The sequence below is a fragment of the Odocoileus virginianus genome, chromosome 18, assembly GCF_023699985.2.
Source record: "Odocoileus virginianus isolate 20LAN1187 ecotype Illinois chromosome 18, Ovbor_1.2, whole genome shotgun sequence".
Lineage (NCBI taxonomy): Eukaryota > Metazoa > Chordata > Mammalia > Artiodactyla > Cervidae > Odocoileus > Odocoileus virginianus.
The window spans coordinates 35,662,580-35,688,408 of record NC_069691.1 but is presented as its reverse complement, the minus strand read 5'-3'; the positions used below and the strand labels follow the sequence as shown (position 1 = coordinate 35,688,408).

General features: G+C 40.7%; 1 protein-coding gene across 6 annotated transcripts in view; it reads left to right on the top strand.

Moving 5' to 3' along the window:
- SLC24A2 (solute carrier family 24 member 2) overlaps positions 1–25,829 on the top strand; it is a 279,623-nt gene that overhangs the window by 192,107 nt on the left and 61,687 nt on the right. For 5 of the 6 annotated variants that reach the window (XM_070480576.1, XM_020904070.2, XM_020904071.2 and 2 more), the window contains one exon: positions 15,937–15,987. The exons of the other annotated variant lie outside the window; for it this stretch is intronic. In XM_070480576.1, the coding sequence (XP_070336677.1) occupies positions 15,937–15,987 (51 nt within the window). The remainder of the gene's footprint in view (positions 1–15,936; positions 15,988–25,829) is intronic. 6 annotated transcript variants of the gene reach the window in all.

Sequence of the window (25,829 nt, the reverse complement as noted above, 5' to 3'; positions counted from 1 at the left end):
TAACTCCCAGCTTCCTCTGTGGTCTAGCAGACTTTAAAAAAAAAATTCTTCTTTCCAACATATTGATTAAAAAAAATCTGGAAAAGCAATTATTGTACTAATTTTTTAATCCTGGTGAAACATCCTTAGGCCACTGTTTATGTAATTAGGACTCATAACCTTCTGCAAGTCCCTGCCTTCTCCTACATCATCAGATCTCTGGTTCACAACAGGCATTTGCCATTTAATGTAAGGTGCATAATGGACTACTTGTGAAACATGTCTTAATTTTCTATGTTGTCTTTGCATCCTGGATTTTAAGTTCACTTGTATCTTCCCACTTTTTATGGTATTTAAGTAGGAATAATGGTAAATGGATTTCTACATCAATGAAATTTAGCAGACTGCATAAACATTCTTTGTACTTTGATCCTGTAATTGTTCATAATGTGGGGTGATGGTTTCTATTGTGGTAGGGAGCCAAGTATTCAATAAAGTGACATTCTGAACAGAACTGAAGTGTAGACTACAAAATTATAAGAGTAGTTTGAATTACTTCCCCTTCAGTGGCATTAATTTCCTTTGTCTTCGTCTTTTTCCCTCCATTTCATTCTGTTTCCAAATCTTCTTGCCTTCTCATTCTTCTCTCATCTCTTGCCCTTTTGTCCCTCTTGAATAGCTGACATTTGTTCGTCCATTTCATTGCTCTTCCTCCCCTCTTCTAGGACACTTTTCTGATATTTTTTGGTGCTCAGTGCATCAGAGGGTAGAAATTCAGCTGTGCTGACCCAATGGCTGGATATAATTTAGCACTGATTCTCTCTCCCTGGCAGACTCTTCCAAATCCAGCCAGGCTGCAGGATGAGATCCAGGAGAACATCCAAATTGTTCTCTAGCCAGCATGCAGCATCCATTCCACACACCAGTCAGATTGTTTTTTTTTTTTTTTCTTTTTCATCTCCATTTCCAAGCTATTGCCGCCATTTTGTCTTCTATATGCTGAGTACTCTCGTGACAGCACTTTTGTATGTTGTAAATCCCCCTGAAACTGGTCTTATCGGCAGTCTGGCTTTTAGTTGAGCAAAAGTTATCCTGAAGCAATGAAGAGGATTCCAACAGTTAAGGCTACATGCATTTTCCCTTCACAGACTTCCTTCCTGCAGAGATATTGAAGACAGAATAGTTGAAACTGTGGAGTTAAAACACTAAAATGGAAGGAGTCATAGGCATCCATACCAAAGGCAACCAGGCTAAGGAGGATTAACAGAGCACTATTAAATAGAGATTTAATTCAATTCAACAGCATCTGAACACCTACAGAGTGCCAGGAACTCTGCTGGGTGCTCAATTAACGAAATGAGTATGTTGATTCCTTGCCCTAAAGAACAGAATACAAGTAGGTTAAGGTGCCTTTGGTGAGCACACACAAAAGAGTATACTTGAAACAGACACACTGGAGGGAGTGACTTACACTAGGGATGGGGGGGCACTCGGGAATACCGCCTGTAGGAGGGAACCTCCAAGTGATTCACTAGATCAGAAGATCTCATAAAATTCCAACACAAAAAGACAGGATGTGTGGGATTTAGAGAGAGAAGCTCAGTTTGTGTTTTGAAAGCCTTACGCTGGTAACAATGTGAAAGATAGGTGAGAGGTGCCAGGACTAGACAGTAAATAGTAAGAAAGAGAAAGAGTAGCTGGTAAGAAACGAGAGTTCAAATAGGACTACAGCAGCAACCTCAGCAAGGCTTCCAACTAATGGAGCAGAAAAGACAGAATTGAGGCTGTTCAGGGTAGGATTGATAGGGCTTCATGACAGTATTTTTGGGCTTCCCTTGTGGCTCAGTAGGTAGAGAATCCGCCTGCAATGAGGGAGACCTGGGTTCGGTCCCTAGGTTGGGAAGATGCCCTGGAGAAGGGAAAGGCTACCCACTCCAGTATTCTGGCCTGGAAAATGCCATGGACTGTATAGTCCATGGGGTCACAAAGAGTCGGACACAACTGAGCAACTTTCACTTTCATGACTGGTTGGGTTGTGGGTGTGGCTATAGAAGCATCAGCATCACTTAAAGCCCCACCCTTTGGATCTTAAGTTCAGTTCAGTTCAGTTCAGTCACTCAGTCATGTCCAACTCTTTGCGACCCCATGTATCGCAGCAAGCCAGGCTTCCCTGTCCATCACAACCTCCCGGAGTCTACTCAAACTCATATCCATTGAGTCAGTGATGCCATCCAACCATCTCATCCTCCGTTGTCCCCTTCTCCTCCTGCCCCCAATCCCTCCCAGCATCAGGGTCCTTTCCAATGAGTCAACTCTTCGCATCAGGTGGCCAAAGTATTGGAGTTTCAGCTTCAGCATCAGTCCTTCCAATGAACCCCCAGGACTAATCTCCTTTAGGATGGACTGGTTGGATCTCCTTGAAGTCCAAGGGACTCTCAAGAGTCTTCTCCAACACCACAGTTCAAAAGCATCAATTCTTCAGTGCTCAGCTTTCTTCACAGTCCAACTCTCACATCCATACATGACCACTGGAAAAACCATAGCCTTGACTAGATGGACCTTTGTTGGCAAAGTAATGTCTCTGCTTTTTAATATGCTATCTAGGTTGGTCATAACTTTCCTTCCAAGGAGTAAGCGTCTTTTAATTTCATGGCTGCAATCACGATCTTAGTCATATGTAATATAACCAAGCTCACATTTCTGTGAAAGAGAACAGTGGACTTATCTGTATGTGTCACTCAAAAAAATCCTTTTAAAAAAAGGATAGGGGAAGAGAATGGAACCTCTTGCCACTTTCAAGACTGAGCAATAAATGTGTGTGTGTCCCCCCACCCCAAATTTGATAAGATTTAAGAAGAAAGTACCTTTTGCCTGATTTTGTAAACATAATCATTTCATTTACAGAGATGCAAAAATGCAAAGATGTCGATGTCATTAGTGAACATGTTAGCTTCTTAACTCCCTACCTATACAAAGAACTTACCGAGAACATGTTTTAGAAACTTGCTATTAGAAGGGCTCAAACAGATTTTTTTAAAATAAGAAATAAATTCCAAATGTTGCATAGATGGTATCTAATATTGTATATTCTTTGCTTTCAAACCATATTCTTTCACTGTCTTTGACAATGTCATTTTCTCCCTGGAAATGCCAGCTGAAAAGTAAGAGAAGTGAAAAAAATATTCAATATTCAGCCATAATTCTGGATTGATGCCCATGGAGGCAATAATAATGAAAAATGGAGTGACTAACCCTGATTACTTACTATGTGCCAGGCACTGTGCTAAGCATTTTATATAAATTAACTCATTCAATTTTCAGCATCATCCTATGAGTCTGTTATACTACAAACTTAACTATATTATAACCTCTTCTATTATAACCATTTTACTGATAAAGATACTGAAAGTTACAGTAGTAAATAATTTGCCCCAGGGCATAAGGGAAATAATAGATAGAGCCAGGTTCAAATCCAGGTTTGTTGAACCCCAGAATTCACTTTCTTAACCACTGAATAATACTACTTTGACAAACAGCTGAAATCCCTTTTGCACTTTCCTTTTGAAAATCAAAACTTATATTACCTCTTTCCCTGCGTTGTACATTCTTTAAATAGTGCCAGCAGTCTCCATGTATCTGATGTCATTACAAAAGAATATGACATTTATAGACTTCCTTTGGCATGACATAACTAGTTATTATTTTTGTCATTCTTCTCCTTTTACCTTTTTCTTCTCCAGTATAAACTTGTGCAGAGAATGTTAGAACAAGGCTCTAATCCTGGGTGCCCACTTATTGTGACTATAATAAGTGAGCCTGAATCCACATCACTACTGGGCTTTGACCCAGTCATAGAATGGTAGCTCCTACATACTGAGAATTTCCAGTGTTCCCAGCATCACGTAAAACCCCTTAGAGCAATGCAGTAAGGGAGTGCTAGAATTAGCCCCATTTTTCAGATGAGGAAACTAAGGCTTTCAAGGCTAAGTATCATGCTACCAAGGTCACACAGCTAATAAGAAGTAAACTCTGGATTAGAACCCACACCTCTTGACTCCAGAAATCATGCTGAGTGCCATAAGATCTCTTTGTTCATCTCTGTGGTGATGAGGGCTCCTGATACCAGCTTCACTCTGGTTTTGTGACAATCAGAAGGATGCTATGATGGGAGTTGCCTGATTTAGTTGAAGGGAAACTAATAAATGCTTTAAAGTGTCTAATAATTAATACCTATCACATACATAATGAATACTATTTGCCAATTGTGTGTTAGGTATCTGTAATATTTACCACAACCCTACAAGGCAGCTATTATTGTTCCCATCGTATATGAATGTGAGAGCTGTGTGTCAAAGAGGTTAGCTAACTTGCCCAAGCTCTCATGGCTGGTGAGTGGCAGAGCTAGTTGTCAAGTCAAAGTCTTGGGGTCAACAGTACAAATGATGGGACTGTCATGCTGTATCATTGCAAGCTTTTATCCATCCCTTTGGGAAAAGGGAAGAACATTATGACAAAGTATCAGTGTTTAAAGTTACCTTAGGATTGTTGAGACTTTTAATTACACAATTAAAAGGACGCATAAATGTCCAGGAAATCTTTTTTTTTTTTTTAAACCACACTGTTTGGGGTTAATTCTCTTGCCTGGGTGGCTCATTGCTTTTCTTTAAAAATCCTTTCCAGAAACCTGCTTGTTCTCTCCTGTTTTCTTCCCCTCCCCAACCTACCTCAGAAGGGAAGCAGCAAGACAGCTCTTCCTGGTCCCATTTTTCTTGTTTGATCGTCCAGAGCATGTAAATTACAGTGAAATATGGCCTGAGTCAGCTCCTCACAGGACAGAAATCAGTAACCATTGATATTGCTAAGCAACACCGCAGAGGAGCAAGAGTGCAAATTAGGTGACAAATTTATAAGAAGTTGGAGTGTCGGGGACTCTCTTGGGTGTTTCATTATGAACCATCTGGATGATCCACAGTAATGACCACACATTATTGTTCACTGTTCAAGGATGGTAATTCCCATATAATTATATGGCACCTCCCTCTGTGATCCTCACCTACCTTTCAGAATCTTTCACTGTGTTTTTCACAATCCAGATATTTCCCTGAAAAATAATTGGAAACAGTTACACCTAATGGACAGTGTTCATTCCTCTCCAAAATAAGATTTTTTTTTAATTACTCTTTTGACTCATATGGTAGCATAGCTAGATGACAAGAATGTGCAAAAAATAAAAGTGTGTTAGTCATGCATACTAGCATTTCCGTTGGCCTGATGTGGACTTAGCCTTGGTGTCCCAGAGAAGCCTGAAGTGATGAGACTTGTAGTCTGCTCCTAAGTCAGAGATAAGCACATTGTGGTACCTACACCAAGGGAGATAGGTAAGCCTCAAGGGAGATGAGGAAGGGAAGCAAAGCCTTTGACTTTTGCAGAAGGGTAGCCGAGGAAGGACCCCTCCCAGTTCCAAAAGCCTAGCTGGTCTCACTTGTTCATTCATTCATTCATTCATTCACTAATATCTATAAGAAAATTGGACTCACCATCCTGATTTTAAACCAAGCTGAGAGTGGTTTGCTTTTTTATTTATTTATTTATTTATTTTTGACTGAGCACGCGTACGTAGTTGGTTTATTTATTTATTTTGTTTTGTTTTGTTTTTGTCATACATTGACAAGAATCAGCCATGGTTTTACATGTATTCCCCCTCCCGATCCCCCCTCCCACCTCCCTCTCCACCCGATCCCTCTGGGTCTTCCCAGTGCACCAGGTCCGAGCACTTGTCTCATGCATCCAACCTGGGCTGGTGATCTGTTTCACCCTAGATAATATACATGTTTTGATGCTGTTCTCTTGAAACATCCCACCCTCGCCTTCTCCCACAGAGTCCAAAAGTCTGTTCTATACATCTGTGTCTCTTTTTCTGTTTTGCATATTGGGTTATCGTTACCATCTTTCTAAATTCCATATATATGTTAGTATACTGTAATGGTCTTTATCTTTCTGGCTTACTTCACTCTGTATAATGGACTCCAGTTTCATCCATCTCATTAGAACTGATTCAAATGAATTCTTTTTAATGGTTGAGTAATATTCCATGGTGTATATGTACCACAGCTTCCTTATCCATTCGTCCGCTGATGGGCATCTGGGTTGCTTCCATGTCCTGGCTATTATAAACAGTGCTGCGATGAACATTGGGGTACACGTGTCTCTTTCAGATCTGGTTTCCTCGGTGTGTATGCCCAGAAGTGGGATTGCTGGGTCATATGGCAGTTCTATTTCCAGTTTTTTAAGAAATCTCCACACTGTTTTCCATAGTGGCTGTACTAATTTGCATTCCCACCAACAGTGTAAGAGGGTTCCCTTTTCTCCACACCCTCTCCAGCATTTATTGCTTGCAGACTTTTGGATAGCAGCCATCCTGACTGGCGTGTAATGGTACCTCATTGTGGTTTTGATTTGCATTTCTCTGATAATGAGTGATGTTGAGCATCTTTTCATGTGTTTGTTAGCCATCTGTATGTCTTCCTTGGAGAAATGTCTGTTTAGTTCTTTGGCCCATTTTTGGATTGGGTCATTTATTTTTCTGGAGTTGAGCTGCAGGAGTTGCTTGTATATTTTTAAGATTAATCCTTTGTCTGTTGCTTCATTTGCTATTATTTTCTCCCAATCTGAGGGCTGTCTTTTCACCTTGCTTATAGTTTCCTTTGTTGTGCAAAAGCTTTTAAGCTTCATTAGGTCCCATTTGTTTATTTTTGCTTTTGTTTCTAATATTCTGGGATGTGGGTCATAGAGGATCCTGCTGTGATTTATGTCAGAGAGTGTTTTGCCTATGTTCTCCTCTAGGAGTTTTATAGTTTCTGGTCTTACATTTAGATCTTTAATCCATTTTGAGTTTATTTTTGTGTATGGTGTTAGAAAGTGTTCTAGTTTCATTCTTTTACAGGTGGTTGACCAGTTTTCCCAGCACCACTTGTTAAAGAGGTTGTCTTTTTTCCATTGTATATCCTTGCCTCCTTTGTCGAAGATAAGGTGACCATAGGTTTGTGGATTTATCTCTGGGCTTCCTATTCTGTTCCATTGATCTATATTTCTGTCTTTGTGCCAGTACCATACTGTCTTGATGACTGTGGCTTTGTAGTATAGTCTGAAGTCAGGCAGGTTGATTCCTCCAGTTCCATTCTTCTTTCTCAAGATTACTTTGGCTATTTGAGGTTTTTTGTATTTCCATACAAATTGTGAAATTATTTGTTCTAGTTCTGTGAAAAATACCGTTGGTAGTTTGATAAGGATTGCATTGAATCTATAGATTGCTTTGGGTAGTATAGCCATTTGACAATATTGATTCTTCCAATCCATGAACACGGTATATTTCTCCATCTGTTTGTGTCCTCTTTGATTTCTTTCTTCAGTGTTTTATAGTTTTCTATGTATAAGTCTTTTGGTTACCAACACTTAAGGTGCTTCCCTCGTGGCTCAGATGGTAAAGAAACTGCCTGCAATGTGGGAGACCTAGGTTTGATGCCAGGAGGAAGATACTAGGATCTTCTTCAGTCAGGAAGATCCCCTGGAGAAGGGAATGGCAACCCATTCCAGTATTCTTGCCTGGAGAATTCCATGGACAGAGGAGCCTGGCAGGCTACAGTCCATGGGTTTGCAAAGAGTTGGACACAAATGAACTACTAACACACACACACACACACACACACACACACACACACACACACACACACACACACCAACATTTAAAAGTCAGGAATTTTCACATAAAAGTCCAGATATCTGGCTTCCCTTGAATAATCAGATCTCTCAACACTGTCCCAGCCTTTCCTCATGGAATGGGAGCTAAGAGGTTGTCACCCCCTTGTAGGCATTCACTGGCCACTTTTCCATAGTCCCTACCACTCCCTATTGTTGGCCTCAGTCCACTGTCCTCACCTACACACCTGGCCCCTGTGGTTCATGGGTGCTTTATCAGAATGTTACTGTCCTCCAGGCACTGGGTCAGCTTCTGGTCCTCTTTCTGATCCCTAATTTGGCTACCAACGTAGTATCAGTAGTTCTAAGGGACTGGGGCCTCAGAATGATTTCAAGCAGTTTGACATCAACAAGGGAATACATGTGGAGAGTAAGGGAGACCAAAACAAGAACAAAGAAAAACAAATGTGCCTGAGTTTGCTGGAAGCTTGAAAAGGAAGAGTGAGTTTTTCATGAAGGGGCTGGATTCAGAAGGTGTGAAAATCAGGTGATAAATGTCTAAGAGGCAGTGATGTATATAAGGACATAAATCCTACTTGACACTCAGTAGCTGAGGGAAGGTTACTCACAAGTTCAGCCTTTTATTTTCATTTGCAAACTTACTGCCTTGCTTCCAAAAGCCTAAGTGAGAGATTTTAATCCCACAGAAGAAAAAGAAGTGCTTGTTAGCATAGATTTGCAAAGAGCTGAATATGAGAACTCCATAGGACAAAGTCACCTCTGTTTACACTTTGTGTATGACATAGATATGTTACCACATGTTGGGTATAGCTGTCCCCAGATAACTGTGTACTCAGTTAGGAGGCTCTTAGGGACGTTTAACACACAAACATCATTCCCCCACAGATTGCTAAGCAGAACTTCTGCAGTGAGTCAGTACTCTGAAAGCTTTTTTTGAGTGAGAATTTGAATTTGAAGGTTAAAATATTCCTTTTATTCTGACTTGAGTCTGAAGTGAGAATATGGTTGTTTCCTCATTTAACCTCCATCTCTTAAGGTTTTTTTCCTTTAACTTAAAAAATTACTTGCCTTGACATGAACAATTTTTACAAAGGAGTAATGACAAAAGGAAGCCTTTTAATGAAAAGCAATTAATTTTGGTGGACCATACAGCCCTTTTTTAGGTAAAATCAAACAAAAAGCTTTCAATTGGGCTGACTTAGAAATATCTTTTAACTCAGAATACATATTGATTTTGACAAAAAATTTTCACACAGGGAGAGAAGAGAAACAAAGTCAACCCAAATCAAGCACTGTAAGAAACTTTAAAAAATTGTATGGATCTACAAATATAAATGTTATGTTTGTAGGGAGTGGAAATGACAGGAAATGGGAAATGACAAATACATAACTCCCATACTATTGATTCACAAAACTTCAATAATGAAAATAAATTCACAAATTAAAAAAAAAAAAAAAGAAAACACCTTAGACTAAAATGTTAATACTAAATGTTAATAAACATGGTTCTGGAAGTTAGCCAAGGCAGCCTTGCATTAAACTGAAAGTTTTCCTTTTGACAATCTTCCTTGTGTTTAAGGGAAGGCATCTGAGGAAGGAGGGCGGTGGGTTCTTGACTTGTACATTTCAGGTATTGATACTGACATTGGTGCCCACTCACAGAGATAATGAGAGTCTGATAAGATTTAACAACCTCGTGCCAGGCTGAAATAGAGGTTCCTGTTGGAACTTTGGCAGACAAGGAAGAGAGATGTCCATCGGCAAATGAATGGATAAGAAAGTGGTGGTACATATACACAATGGAATATTACTCAGCCATTAAAAAGAATACATTTGAATCAGTTCTAATGAGGTAGATGAAACTGGAGCCTATTATACAGAGTGAAATAAGTCAGAAAGAAAAACACCAATACAGTATATTAACACATATATATGGAATTTAGAAAGATGGTAACGATGACTCTACATGAGAGACAGCAAAAGAGACACACAGATGTACAGAACAGTCTTTTGGACTCTGGGAGAAGGCGAGGGTGGGATAATTTGAGAGAATAGCATTGTTTAGTTCAGTTCAGTCGCTCAGTCGTATCCGACTCTTTGCAACCCCATAAACTGCAGCACACCAGGCCTCTCTGTCCATCACCAACTCCCGGAGTTTACCCAAACTCATGTCCATTGAGTTGGTGATGCCATCCAACCATCTCATCCTCCGTTGTCCCCTTCTCCTCCTGCCCTCAATCTTACCCAGCATCAGGGTCTTTTCAAGTGAGTCAGCTCTTCACATCAGGTGGCCAAAGTATTGGAGTTTCAGCTTTAACATCAGTCCTTCCAATGAACACCCAGGACTGATCTCCTTTAGGATGAACTGGTTGGATCTCCTTGCAGTCCAAGGGACTCTTAAGAGTCTTCTCCAACATCGCAGTTCAAAAGCATCAATTCTGCAGCACTCAGCTTTCTTTATAGTCCAACTCTCACATCCATACATGACTACTGGAAAAACCATAGCCTTGACTAGACGGACCTTTGTTGACAACATGTATATTATCATATGTGAAATAAATCGCCAGTCCAGATTTGATGCATGAGACAGGGTGCTCAGGGCTGGTGCACTGGGATGACCCAAAGGGATGGGATGGGGAGGGAGGTGGGAGGAGGGTTCAGGATGGGGAACACATGTAAACCCATGTCTGATTCATATCAATGTACAGCAAAAACCACTACAATATTGTAAAGTAATTAGCCTCCAATTAAAATAAATAATTTTTTTAAATCAAGTAATGGATTAACTATCAAGTGTCTGAAACATTTTCCTTTAAATACCAAATTTAACATTCACTTTAACATAGGCATTTTTTCTAAAATTGATTGCAGTATTCCATGCCTTTATGGAAAGAATTTCCTAATGGAAATATTTTTAATGCTTAAGGATATGATGATGAATATTATTGCATTCTTTTAAATATAAAATCTTTAAAATTACTGAAGTACATAAAATTATCTACTCCTACACTTAAAGGCCCTAAACTTATATAGTTTGCAATTTTTGTACTAGTTTTTCAGAATCTCTGGCATCTTGTTCACTGAAACAATACCAAACTAACTTTCTTTTGTAATTGAGAATTAGTATCTAGCAGTCATTAATACTACATAAGCTTTGCTTCAGAAAAGTTGAGTTTGAGTACATGGTATATCATGGAACTTGATTAAATTAATAACCTAATGATGCCTCAGTTGTGACAATAAGATCTAACCTAGAGTATCATACTGTGAGGTTTAATTAAATAGAGCATGTGGAGCTGCTTGAGTACTAATAAACAGTCAATAAATGCAAAAAAAAAAAGGAAGAGGTGCCAATTATTAAGGGATACCTATGCCACGTGACACAAAGTGCTTTAGATATGTTCTTATCTGATCTTCCAAAAACCATCCTGAGAATAGGTGTTTATTGTTCTTGTCCCTATTTTACTGAAGAAGAGACTAAGGTGCAAAGAAGATCACCAGCTCATAAGTCATAGAACCAACCTTTGAATTAGCTATCTTAACTGTCTCACTCAGAAGCCCTCTATTTTTTTAGTTTATTTTATTGAGGTAAAGTTGATTTACAATGTTGTGTTTATTTCTACTGTACAGTAAAATAATTCAGTTACACATACATAAATTATTTTTCATATTCTTTTCCACTATGGTTTATCACAGGATATTGAATATAGTTCCCTGTACTATACACATAGGACCATGTTGTTTATCCATTCTATGTATAATAGCTTGCATCTGCTAATCCCAAACTACCCCTCCCCTACCCCTCTTAACCTTGATAGCGATATTATGGGATCAGCAGTCCAGAAGCCATAAGTATCAGTGCCTGCCGTCCTGACTTCAGCAAGTCCAGGGAAGTTCAACAAACCAAAGCACTGTTATTTGGGAGCTGTGCATTTATATGCTTTGATTAAGAAATATGAGGAGCACATGTGATACACAAAAAGCACTGTTCTAGTTGGGAGGGATCCAAAGAGGAATACAGTCTGTCTCCAAGATATGGACATCCTAACTGGAGAGACAGACTTTGCAAATATTACAGGGGAGGGTGCATAGGTCCCAAGCTGGAACATTGGTGATCAGATGAATGAAGGGTCTGCTTTTCACATCCTGTTCCCATGGTTATGGTCCATGTTTTGACATTCTTCGCAGATCTGAGAGTAGAAGGGCAGGACTGATGAAGAAATTTCTTTTAAATTCTAGCCCAAATAGCAGAATATCTTTTATTGTCGGACACTAAATAGCTATTTTAAACTTCTGTAAATACTGTTGAATTAGTTCCAACAAACCTGTGTAAAATAGCAAGTTTTTTATGTGTTCTGCTCCACTTGCCATAGATTCTCTTTCACTGTTCTTGTTGATGCTTGCAATAATGAAGCTGCTCATTATTGATTGCTTAATGGGTATTATTATCTCACCTACTCTTCAACACAGCTTTGTGAGATAGATATTAATACAAACATGCCCTTTTATAGCTGAGGACACCAAGGCTTAGAAAGGCAAAGCAATTTGCTCAAAGTCACACAGCTAAAAAGTGGCAGACCTTGGGTTCAAACCTATACCTTTACTTCAAAGCCTGTGTTCTTAACTTCTTTTAGCTACTGAAAATAATCCTTTCCTGAATGTGATGTAATCTGATATCTGCATACTTCCTTAATAGGTATTAGACAACTTTACCAAGGAACTAATCTCTGTGTTGAGAAAATCTAAAATCTAAATTTTAGATCTACAACCTCAGTGTCAAAAGTAAAGCAACTCTTTGATTTAAGAAAACACACAAGTTATTTTTTCCATCAACCACACTTAATGAATGTTGCTTTCACTGATTTCTCTACCTCTCCTCTTTATTCTAACAAAATGAATTCAGCATAGATTTTTCCGTTGACTTTCTGTTTTATATGTCAGAATTTTGAGGCCTGAAAGGTGCTGCTCCTGTCTGGGGAAATTTGCTGAGAAAAGGGTTGAGAATGCCAGAGGTTCCAAAAGTGGAGCTGAGAAGGTCAATGTTGGAAGGAGAAATCTGTGTCCATGCCCTTTTTAAGAAAGGAAGAAATAGGGGCCATAAAGCACTCATTCTTAGTCACAGATCCTTGGAGACTGAAGATCTTTTCCTTGACTTATCAACCAAGATGTATGGACAAGAATTCAGAGGTACCTTAAAGCCTGCTAATGACCTTGCTGGAAGGCCTGAGAGGAAGTGGGCAGAGGAATGACAATAAATTCAGGCTCTCCTAGAGACCCAGGAGCTTGGACGCCCATGGATCCAGCTGCCCAAATAGCATGAGCGATCAGCTCATAGGCTCATCTCAAACACCAGCCACTGGGTTCTGGACTTTTTCTTAGGCTTTTCTTAGAGAAATGTTACAGAAACGAGGCACCAGGTGGTAACCAGGATGATCTTCACTACTGATTCATCCCTTTTGCTCTTGCTCAGTTGACATAATGGAAGTTATTCAATGGTATTAAACAGCACCCTCTTGAACCCCCTCCCTCCTATCCCAAGAAATTCAGCTTGGATTGGGACCAGCTTGAATCCTAATCCAATGGTGCTGAAGTTGCCATGGCTGCTCTCCATGGGGAGTGTGCTGACGGGAGCCCACTGCCCCTTGCAGGTGAGTTTTCATTCATGCCTCTCAGGCTGCTTTCCATGAGGTGTCTGTGGGCTGTGGGAGGCTAGCTAGGTGCAAATGTGCTCTGACATATGGATGCGCATTGTGTCTGTCCTGGTCGCATGGCGCACCCCTCTTCCAGCACCTTCTGAGCCCCTGGTTCAAGGAAGGGAGATGCCAGCTCTTGGAGATACTGTCCCACCAGTCCCAAGAGACCACCCTGACCATTTGAAAGCACTGAGGTGCCGAGTTCACTGTCTCACTATCCCATTGAGGTCAACTATAAAAACTCTATTCCAACAGACTGGTTTCCTTCACATTCTCGTGTACCTTTTTTTAAGTAAGCACCAAACATGCTTCTCTTCACTTGGGCAAATACTGTTTCCTTGCCCACCTTCTTCACTGTGCTTCAAGTCACTCCATCACCTGTTATCCTTCAGCCTTTCACAGCTCTTATTCCTTCTCTTTCAGCACCTTTAGCCTCCTTTTTGATATATCCTATCCAGTTCTTATCCCCCTTCCCTGGTCCTCATCGAAGGAAGTAGCTAAGGAACAATCTAGGAACTGCCACAGCATCAAGAATGTGTGAGTTTTGTCAGCCACCTCTGGATCCAATTTTGACCATGTTGGTATTAATTTAATAAATTAATCAAAGAGTATGATTGTATGTGTTTATACCTGGCTCCATGAGACAGGAGGTAAAAACTTAATCACATCTGTCACTAGCAGATGTTTGAAAGTTTGGGGCTGATACATGAAGACCGGTGTGTGTGTGTACAGACAGGTAGCATCTCAAAAGACAAAAATGCAGTAGTGTATCTCCAAAGTGCAGAAATATGGTTTTGACCCAACTTTGCATTCACGAACTGCCCACATTCTGTTTCCTTGGCAAATAAAGAGAATGCCAGCTGCTTATTTGCCTGCTTTACCTCAGGGAAAGAGTGGAGGTTACAAAAAATTAGTTGGCTGGTATAATTCATCAGCTTACTGCAGGATTATACATACACATCAAACCACACACACACAAGGCGTAGATTATGTGTAAAGCCACCCTGAACATGTGTTTAATATTTATGAAGGAATTTAGATCACCTTAAAATCCCAGACTTTGGCAGTGTCACATATATAATAGACTACTATTCTTAAAATGGCAGAAAAAATGTTTTTTTACTGAAGGCAGTCCCTAGAAGTCAGTTTTTTTAAAAGCCTTCTTGTTTTGACGCACAATTCAATTTCTTATTAAAGCACTTGCATCCTTTGTTATGGGTCTAACAAAATCCAGAATAGGCAGGCTTTTGCAGAAACATAAAAATGAGGTGATTTTTCTCCCCGAGGCATAATTTTGTATCAGTGTGTTAAAATAGCTTTAGGTAAAGCTTTAGGTAAAATTTTAGGCACATGGAAAAAGAATGTGTATAATATATACTATACAGAGAAGAATATTTATTATTGTGTTTTAAACTAGAGCTTTATCTTGTACACAAAACCCATCAGTTATTAGTTCATTCATATGTGAGTTTTTAGCAGCCCACCAAGTTAATGAGCCATGGAAGCATTCCACAGAATCACAGGAGTATCTCTCGAGTCTTAGTTTATTGGGAGAGTGTTGTGATGACCAGGAAAATATTTTTAACCTGCTCGCAATATTGCTTCGAACAATCTGGAATTTTCAGATGAACAGGAATGAAAGTTTCTATTTTAGAACTGAAGTAAGAAAACAGAAATGGTGTGTCCCCACCTCTTCCATCCCCCTACCCAAGATGCTGCTCCTACCAGCTGGCTCAGACAAGCTTGCATTCTGCCAGTGGTTTCCATCACCGCCGAGTCCTTTCCTGAGCTGCATCCAGGAGGTTGTCTCCTGGCCCCTGCGGGCTACGCAGCAGCAGGTGATGCCCTGAGCATGGCGTTGTGGCTGGTCTGGGCCACCTGCTCTTCCCTGGGAGCATACCTCCCACTTCTTCCCAAAGTCTTTTGCACCTTTCCCAGCCCTTCCAAGCATGTTGCACCCATGGTATTCAGTACTTTTTGCCTGAAATATGAGATTAGAAATGAAAGGGAAGTTTAGAACATGGTTTTTCATTTGGGGTTTTTGCCAGGTAGCCTTCCTTCCTTATTAACCTCTAGGAAGTAGCTCTGTTGGAGAAAAGCTGTGAAATGAACTCCTGGGACTGCTGTTTCCTGGCAAGGAATGCCGGCATCTACACACCCCAGTGGGTCTCTACAAACCTCAAAAGGGTCTCTGGTCCAGCCCTTCCTCTTGGCATATCATCTCTAAAAATGACAGGGCAAGGCTGGACCTGCTGTGAAGGTATCTTCTCCAAGTGTTCTGTTTCATCAGATGTTAAAATAACTGTGTCCTGTTCTGTAATGCAGGGCACGTCCTACCCCCAGTGGAATAATATATTTTAAGTGATTTCTGAAAATGGGCCGTGAAAGCCGTCTGCCACATGGCCCATGTTTGCACATCTCTATATAGTTACGATTGCAGAATTTGACAGTATAACTCTGAATCTGATTAATTAAGAATGTGTAAAAAACAAAGTTCTTGCATTACAGCTCGTTCCTTATCTTTGTGTCTTTTACTGTGATGTTGTAGAACTTGGATCATATGGAAAACTAAAATATTATGACACAATGACTGAAGAAGGTAAGAATGATTTTAGAATTGTATGCATTGGCTTTTTTTTTTTTAATTTATGGTGTCTGTGGCTTGCCCATTTTTTTAGTCTTTATTTTCCCCCTCTTTGCATGACTTCAGTGACATTGTGTGATTTATTATTCTTTTTGCATTTTCGTCTAGTTTCTGCCATTGTGTTGATTTGGAATTGGAGACATGCAATACCATGGGTGATCATGTTATTCCATTCAAACGATCCAAACCATCTCAGTCGTGTAATGCACTCAGTGAAATGGTGTCAGCAATGTAAACACAAGCCCACACCCACTGGGTCACCGTTAGTTCCTCCACATGCTTACAATATAGAAAAATACATCGGACCAACACTTCCTTTTAATATGCCCCTAATTTTGGGGTGGGGGGAGATATGTATCATCTGGTGATATTCTGGTTTTTGCAAAGGAATGATCAATCTACAGGAATCCCTAGTTTCAAAATGGAGACCTGTTTCTGATGCAGAGGACTGTAGGCTTCTGTCCTTTTCTCCCACAGCCCATGTTAACTCATCTGAGAGAGGCCAGGGTCATTGTTCCAGCCAGTGGAGCTGTATATATTGGAGTTCACACCGTGTGAGATTGGACATATCATTTTGAACATTTCCCCTGAGTAAATGAAGTCTGGCAGAGATTTATTTTTCAGTGTATCTACAATTCCAGACACTGTCCCAGGGCACAGTCTTCCCCCAGTCAGAATGACTTTTCTGAAAAAAGTACACCATGCAACAGCAACTTGAAAATTTTGCGTTCTGGTAAAAGGAGTTGTCCTCTTGTCCTAATCCCACACATACCCCCACTTTTTGACCAATAAATAATATTTGTAAGTTAAGAAAACATTTGGAGTTTTCACGTGCTTTTTTCACTGATACTGACAAGAAAGCCAAAGGTACCCTAGGAAGGGGAATCAGTTCATTTTGTCCTTCAACATGAGAGAAACTCCCCAAAGTGTTGCATATCTTGTTTTCGGCTTCTAGTATTTCTGAGTTGCCTTAGTTTGCCAAAGATCTCCTAGCTGCTTTGCATGCAGCAGACAGAATATCAGACAGCCCTCGGTAAGAGGAAGGCCCTTCCCAGCCCCTCCCCACTTTGGCTTCTGCAAAACTCTGGGACCCTTCTTTACTTCTATCTCTGTGCTGTCAGTTAACCATGATGGTGTTTTCTAAAGCAGCGGGCCACAGTTAGGATCTCAGACTGGGCTCTGTTGTAGCCCAAGGCCCTCCCAACAACGTGGGGGAAGTGCAGACCCTTGGGCAATGAAAGCCCCAAAGGCAGAAATCTACAAGCATCAGTATCCTACCACCACGGGGACAGAAAGAGCAGTCCCTGCCTTAAGGAAGGCCCCTGTCCCAGCTATTATTTTCAGTCCGTGTCTTCAAACCACTTTGATTTTTCTTGGTGATTGGCTTGGGAGGCCAAAACTTTGGGACTCACTGACTTTATAATTTAATTGCTTTTCCAGGCATCTCACAGCCCTCAGTCTAAGCTTCATGGCTTGAGTGGCCAGTGGGTTTGCTACCTTCTACCTGAGTAGTCACAACCCCTCATTCTCTCTTATTCCTCCATCCTGTCCTCTGCCTCCCACCCTTAGCATCTTGTTACCAGAGCTGCTTCTGACTTCTTGTTGCTTCTATTGACCTGTTTCTCCTTTACCCTTCCTTTCCTTCCTCCTTCCACATCTATGGGAGCAAACTGCCATTGGAGCGCTCCCTTTCTCTTCCCCACACCAGAAAATTCACCATCACATGAAGATGCAAAAGTGCTGCTTCTGATCTGATGATACCAGTTGATATCGAACAGCTGGGCTTTCTAGGCAGGCAGACATAGTCAAAATAATGTCTAACAGGAGAAGCATGACCAGCCCTTAGCAAAACTGTAAAATTGTGTTTGGGGACCTTCATGGGTCACCTTTAAGATTCCTTATCCATCCCTGGACTGCCCATCCCTTCATGCATATCCCTTTGTGTCCCATTCTTAGCTGAAAATTCATCCCATTTACAGTGATAGCTAATAGTAGCTAAGGGAGCATTTTTAAAGTACATTCTATGAAATATTACTATCAGATCATGTCATTAGGGATTTTGCAGCCATCTGGGAGAAAAAAAGAAAGCAAGCTTGATTTTGTTATTAAGTAAGCGGGAGAGCTTCTGAATTAAGCTAAACAGATTTCTCTACCATGTGACTTGTCAGAGCCTTCCATGTGCCTGCAGCATATAAATCGTAGAGGGATGGAGGCTTCCCTGGTGGCTCAGTGGTAAAGGATCCGCCTGCAACGCAGGAGCCACGGGTTCAATCCCTGAGTCAGGAAGATCCCCTGGAGGAGGGAATGGCAACCCACTCCAGTATTCTTGCCTAGAGAGCTCCATGGACAGAGGAGGCTGGCAGGCTACAGTCCAAAAGGTCAGAAAGAGTCAGACACAACTAAAGCAAGTTAGCATGCACACAGAGGGATAGAGTTTGCCTTATTGCCCCGACTTTTTTGGTCAGAGAAACCATTCTTCCATGGAGCCTCTTGTGGGACTCTTTTAGAAATGCTGGTTAAGGCATTATCCTTTATCTAGAGTAGTAACCTTTGAAAGACTCACAAGTTTTCCGAACACATAGCAATCCCTCTCAGGCACTCATAGAAAGGATGACTGGAACAGCGGGTGGGGGCGGGGTGGGTCTCCATCCAGTCACCTCAGATTACACCCTTTTGGCAGCTGCCTCCATGACAAGCCAGTCCTGGCTTAAGCCTAATTCTGGGATTCCATCTAAAAGACTCAAGGCCAGCTCAGTAACCTCAGACCTGGCAACAGCCATGCATGGCTTTCAAATTCTTCCCCTCGCTGAAAATAATAATAACTGTGATTTATAGCATCTCCATGTTACACAATTTAAGGAAGTATGATGAAGATGTTATGGGCAATAGGGGACTAGTATAGCCTTCAAGAAATATTCCTCTCCATTTGAGCATTTCTTCTCACAATTTTAGAAATGTGACTAGCCCTTGACAAGGCTTTATTATAATTGCCCATGTGACCAGTCATTATTTATAACTTTCTGGAGATTTCTCTGGATGCTATGTAAAGTCAGCTACTTGCAATGAGGCCTGCTTTTTTTCCCTAATATGGATTAAGTGGAAAGATGAATTACATATGCCACCCCCATCCTAAGAAAAACTGCGTGATGATCTACTAAGTATAGAGAATTGTCTTGCACGTATTCAGTCCATTATTTTAAGCACCTGCTATATGCAAGTTATTCTGCTAGGTGCTTCATTGAAGTATAAGATTAAAAAGTGGACAGTTTACCCCCATGGAACTTACAGACAGGGGAGAAATAAAACACTGAGTTTTAATAATCACTGAGCCACCAGGAAGAGAATGGTAAGTCCCATAGGTATTCAGAAAAAAGATAACAGGCACAATGCTATGAGTGTTTTATATATATATACATATAAATTCACTTAATCCTTATAATGATCACAAGGTAGATTTTACTGGTGATGAGAAAACCAAAGCCCAAACAAGTGTTCTATTAGATGTGGAAACTAAGATTCAGAGAAGCAAAGTGATTGGCTCTGGGACTCAGAGGTAGTAAGTTGCGATGTGGAACCTGAACTCAGGACCACTCACCGCCTTCTCAGCTCCACTGTGGCTGCTCAGTGAGGTGGTAGAAGAACTGGACAGTGCAGATTGGCTGCAGTGTAGGAGTAGGAAGAAAGGCTTTATGGAGACCAGCTCATGGGAAACGTTGAACCACAGACTGAGGAATGACAGTGAGCTATTGACTGAAACATGGCCTCCGTACTTGAATACTATACCTTTAAAATTTTATTTTAGTAAAACGATCTGGGCCTTCCCTGGTGGTCCAGTGGCTAATACTCCACACTCCCATGAAGAGGGCCAGGGTTTGATCCCTAGTCAAGGATCTAGACCCCACATGCTACAGCTAGGAGTTTATATGCTGCAACCAAAGATCCTATGTGCTACAACTAAATCTTAATATTTTAAACTTTAATATTTTATATTTAAATATTAAATTTAATGTTTTTAAATATTTTTTTTAAAAAACTGCTTACTCTTAGACATTGGAAAAAATTGTAAGAATTTTTGTAAAATTTGCCCCTCCCCTCAGAGCCCAGTTCCTCCCTCTCTTGACTCAGGTGCCCAGAACCTAAATCAGAACAGCTGCCTGAGCCACACCCAACTTCCTCTCCTACCCTGAGCCAATCGGAATTTTATCCACTCACTCATTCATTCTCTCCCTGGAGAAGGAAGTGGCAACTCATTCCTATATTCTTGCCTGGAGAAGTCCATGGACAGAGGAGCCTGGCAGGCTACAGTCCCTATGGTCACAAAGAGTTGGACACGACTGAGCAACTAACCAACAGCATTCATTCTCTAACATATTCATTCAGCAACACTCATTTTGGACCAGGCATGACACTGAGTAGATTAAAGATAGCTCTGCTCCTACAGAATTCACACGCCAGTGGGGGCCACAGGCAGCAAGATGAGTAGCATGGTGGGCAAACCCAAGGCGCCAGGGAGCCCAGTGAAATGAGGACAGGATTCTCAAAAGAAACCATGTCTCCACTCCCTCATTCCTGCTTCCCTAAGTGATGGCTCGCCCACCCTACCAACCACCTGATACTAATGTGTTCACTTGATAATAGCTGAGCACCTGCTCTGAATGAATCATGTTCCTAGACTTGATCTGTAACAAGATGTTTACAGAGATACAAGCAAGTGGCTCCAGGGTGGTCTTTTAGTGACCTCAGTTCCCCCTACGTGCAGCCATTCTTTTATCTCCTCATGGGATGATACTTAATATTCTTGGAAGAGCAATCTATAGTTTTTACTTAAGGTGAATAACCCATAGTTAACAGATAAACATATTCTACAGCACAGGGAACTATATTCAGTATCTTATAATAATCTATAATGGAAAAGAATCTCAAAAAGAATATATATATATATATATACACACATATATATATATTCACACACACACACACATATATATAAAAAACTGAATCATTTTGCTATATACCTGAAACTAACACTAACACTAACATTGTAAATCAGCTATCCTTGAGTTTAAAAATAAATCAGTAACCCATAGGTTATTTCTCATCTACAGATAACCCAAATTCATACTATTATCACTCTGGAAAATCCTCAATAAATTGAACTTGGCTTCCTTACTAAAGTTACTTTAAATGAAAATGTAAAAAGTTAGTTCAAAAGAAAGCTTGTGTGATGGAGCAGAGGAGTTCAAAGAAGAGATGCCTTTCCACCAATGGCAGTATACACAACTACTCATTTCTGCTCTTTGAAGATAAACATTCATAAAGACATGTAGATAAGTAGGTTAACAGAACTCATGACTAAGGATACGTTGCAAATATGCAATGTATTGTGCTAAACTCATTTCATTTAACAGAAGTCATTTCTAGAAAAATAATTTCTCCACTGTTTAAAAAGTCAATCTTTGTTCATTTGTATAAAGGAAAACAAAGACAAGTTTGTTTTAATATCAAGGGTAAGAATAATAATGATCTTTTCCTTATTGAAATTAAGGCTAGTTTCATGGCAACCAATAACCCCTTTACCAAGCTAAGAAATTAATAATGTCTTATATGAATCATGGGTTCCTCAGTTAGTCATGTGGCTGAATTTTAAAAATTTCAAAGAAACAGAAGCACCCTAAGGGTATGTAGTCTAGCCAGTTATTTTACATTCATAACTGCAGTGAAGTATCCCCTGATGGTTCACACTGTAAAGAATCTGCCCAGGAGACCTGGGTTCAATCCCTAGATTGGGAAGATCCTCTGGAGAAGGGAATGGCAAACCACTCCAGTATTCTTGCATGGAGAATTCTGTGGATGGAGGAGCCTGGTGGGCTGCAGTCCATGGGGTCGCAAAGAGTCAGACACGACTGAGCAACTAATACTTTAGCACAGATTCCAGTTCTTTTTCAAAAAGAAACTGAATTTTGTAATACTATTCATTGGTATTTTCCATTGCCCAAAAGGTATGCTCTGAAAATGTAATCCTAAAACGGGTACTTGGTGCTATCTGTGGCCTTCACATTATATTTTAATCCTGGCTTTGAACTGATGAGACTGTGTTATATGCTCTGATATATTAAGCAGCATAGGTTCAACTCTAGCAGAAAATCCAAATTAACAGGGACTTAAGTCAGATAGAAGTGTATATCTCATGAGTAAAAGAGGTTCAGAGGCAAGCTGTACATGGCTGATATGGAAGCTTCACAATAATCCAAGACCCAAAATCCTTCATCCTTCTGCTCCACCACCTTAATATATGACTTTCAACCTCAAGGGCACCTCGTGTCCAAGATGGCTGGCACTTCAGCTCCACCATCACATCTGTGTTTCAAGAAGTCTCGTGTGTGCTCAGTTGTGTCTGACTCTTTGTGACCCCGTGGACTGTAGCCTGCCAGGCTCCACTGCACTGTCCATGGGATTTTCCAGGCAAGAATACTGGGCTGGGTTACCATTTCCTATTCCCAAAATTATTTTCCCCAGCTATTTTGTGTTCTCTTTAAGGAGCCTTCCTTTTAGACCTTCCCAGTAAAATCTGTACAAAATTTCGTTACTTGCCTACAGCTAATTCAAGGAAGCTTGGAAATGTAGTATGTCAAGCTGGGTGATTTGCTGTCCCCAATAATTTACACAGTATGTCACTAGGAAATGAAAAAGGAGTAGATATTAATAGGCAACTTGCAATCTCTCCATAACAGAGAAATATTGCTTTCATAAAACTGTGTGTTGAAGGGGAGGACTGAGACCAGAGCAAGCTCTGGAGTGAGATTGAGAACTCATGCTAATATAGTCAAAGGTCTGTCTAGTCAAAGCTATGGTTTTTCCAGTAGTCATGTAGGGATGTGAGCATTGGACCATAAAGAAGGCCGAATGCCAAAGAACTGATGCTTTCAAACTGTGGTGCTGAAGAAGACTCTTGAGAGTCCCTTGGACTGCAAGGAGATCAAACCAGTCAATCTTAAAGGAAATCAACCCTGAAAACTCATTGGAAGGACTGATGCTGAAGTTGAAGCTCCAATACTTTGGCCACCTGATGCGAAGAGCTGACTCATTGGAAAAGACCCTGATGCTGGAAAAGATTGAGGGCAGAAGGAGAAGAGGGTGACAGAGGATGAGATGGTTGGATGACATCATGGACTCAATGGACATTAGTTTGAGCAAACTCTGGGAGATGGTGAAGGACATGGAAGCCTGCATGGAGCAATTCATGGGGTCGCAAAGAATCAGACATGACTGAATGACTGAACAACAATGGATATGGATAAAGTGGATTTGGAGTCTGGAGCTTAGGAGAAAAGTCAGGGTTACAGATGTAAATTTGAAAGTCATAGAATATAAGTATCATTTAAAGCTATAGAACTAAATAAGAATACCTAGCTAATCAATAGAAAAGAGGAGGCCAAGGACTGAGCCCTGGGAACTCTAAAGTGTAGGGTCTGGGAAGAGTGGAGAATACACAGCAAAGAAGACTGGGGCGGGCAGAGGATGAGGAGAGAATGGCATCCCGGAAACCAAGTGAAGAACTTTGTCTAAAGGAGGGCCGTGAAAAGGTGATGGCATTAATGAAGTGACAGATGAGATCAAAGAATTGTTGTCATAGAAAGATAAGAGTTATGGACAGAATGTGAGATGCTTCAAGTCAGGAGTTTGGATGTGGTACTGTTATTGCCAGTGACAAGGTTTAACTGCAGGAGTGGATGGATGAGGTGAGAAAGGGCAGCTGGGAGAGAGTAGGTTAGGGCGGTAAGGAGCCAAGTGTTGCAGGGTTCACCCATGTGAAGTCACCATGGATGGTAACACCAGTAATGGTGGAGATAAAAATAGCGAACTGTGTTCCAGTATCTTTGGGAATGAGGGAAGCATGACTAGGAAGTCAGTTGAGTAAAAGTGGTTCAGTTTATTGGCCTGGGCTTCAAAGAAGGACAGAGAATTGATGTATAAGTAATGAGGAAGGGAGGGTGGAATAGAGTAAAGAGCACTTGAAGAGAAATAGTGTCACTGTCAGGGGCCACAGGAGAAAAGGGACCATCAATAGACAACCACGCTCAGTAGGAACAAAAACGTTCACAGAAGTTAAGGATGTATGAAATTTACTGATGGCGGGACTGAGAGATTGAGTCAGACCAGGGATTTTCAGAGCCACTTGGTGATAAGCATCTCGATGGTGATGGATGACCTGGAGGCTTTACTGAAGAGAACAAGAATGTAGCATGGGATGGCAACAACCTCACCATGTTTTTAAAGCCTTACTAGAACCTCTTTCTTTGGATTGGTCTCATGGGCAGTTTGCAGTGATGAAGTAAGGTCTGTCTTTCCAGGAGAGAGGAGCTCTGGGGAATCCCATGAGTCCAGCTGGGAGTGGGGAAAGTTGAGGAAGGAGATCAGCCTCCTCAATTCAGGGACAGAGATTTCAGTCCAGCACAGGAGGATCCTTCCTACAGACATGGCCAAAGATGAAGTGGCCTGCCTCAGACAGGAGTCCCCCCTTCTCTGGAGAAGCCAAGGACACTCCTTCAGCAAGAAGTTCAGATAATGGACAATGCCATGGTCAAGACTCTGGCCTGGTGGCCTTTATGAAGTGTGATGGCAGACATAGTTTGCCAGTCTGGCTTTAAGATCTGTCTTTAAGATGAACCTTCAGAAAACTTGATCTTGCATTTTGGTTACGCTACCACCAAGATTGTGATAGGTAGGTTCCTGGACCATAGCATCTGAACTAAAACACTTGTGTATTATTTGATCCAGCTTACAGCCAAACTATCAGTGTGGTTAAATACAACAAATAGTCCATTAGTTCCTGTGGAATGGACCCTTAAAAGAACAACTGCCCCATGAAACCTATATTCTCTTTTAGTTGTAAATCCAAACTTTTACCACAGTAGAAATTTTAAATTACAAATTAATTTTAACCATTCTTTTTACTACAAAATCATTACATGCATGCAGAGACAAAAAGCAAACATTATATAAGGAAAGACAGTAAAAAATGAGTCCCACTCTTACCGCAGATTCCATTCATTCCTTACAGTTAACCACTTTTATCAGTTTAACATATTATCTTTTCTTCTATACACTGTTCTATACATGGCTTTTGTTTATTAACTTATCTAAGATATTTCCATATTAGCACTATTTTACTTTCCCCATTCCATTTTAGCAGGTGCATAGTATTCCGCTGCCTGCCTCTTCCCTGGTGGGTTCAATCAGTCCCCTGTCAATAAATATTTAGGGTATTTCCATTTTTATTCATTTAGTTATTACAGTGCTACATGAGCATCTTCTTTGCCCATATAATAAACTCTATTAAGTTGAAGATATAAATGTGTGTGCTGTTCGCTCAGTCATGTCTGACTTTGCAACCCCATGGACGGTGGAGCACCAGGCTCCTCTATCCATCGAATTTTTCAGGCAAGAGTACTGGAGTGGATTGCCATTTCCTTCTCCAGGGGCTCGTCCTGACCCAGGGATCAAACCGGCGTCTCTTGTGTCTCCTGCATTGGCAGGTGGATTCTTTACCACTGTGCCACCTGGGAAGCCCTTTGGAGTATAAACAAACATATAAAATAAATTTCTGGAAATAAAAATGACACATCAAAGAACATACACATTTTAAACTTTGAAAGGTAGTGCCAAATTGCCCTCCAAAGGTATTGCATCAATTTACATTCCCACTCACAGTGAAGGTGTGAGCCTTAAACAACAAATTGAAATAAGTCCTTTGAACAGAGATTCAAACTGACTTCATTACAGAGCAGATGAGCTTT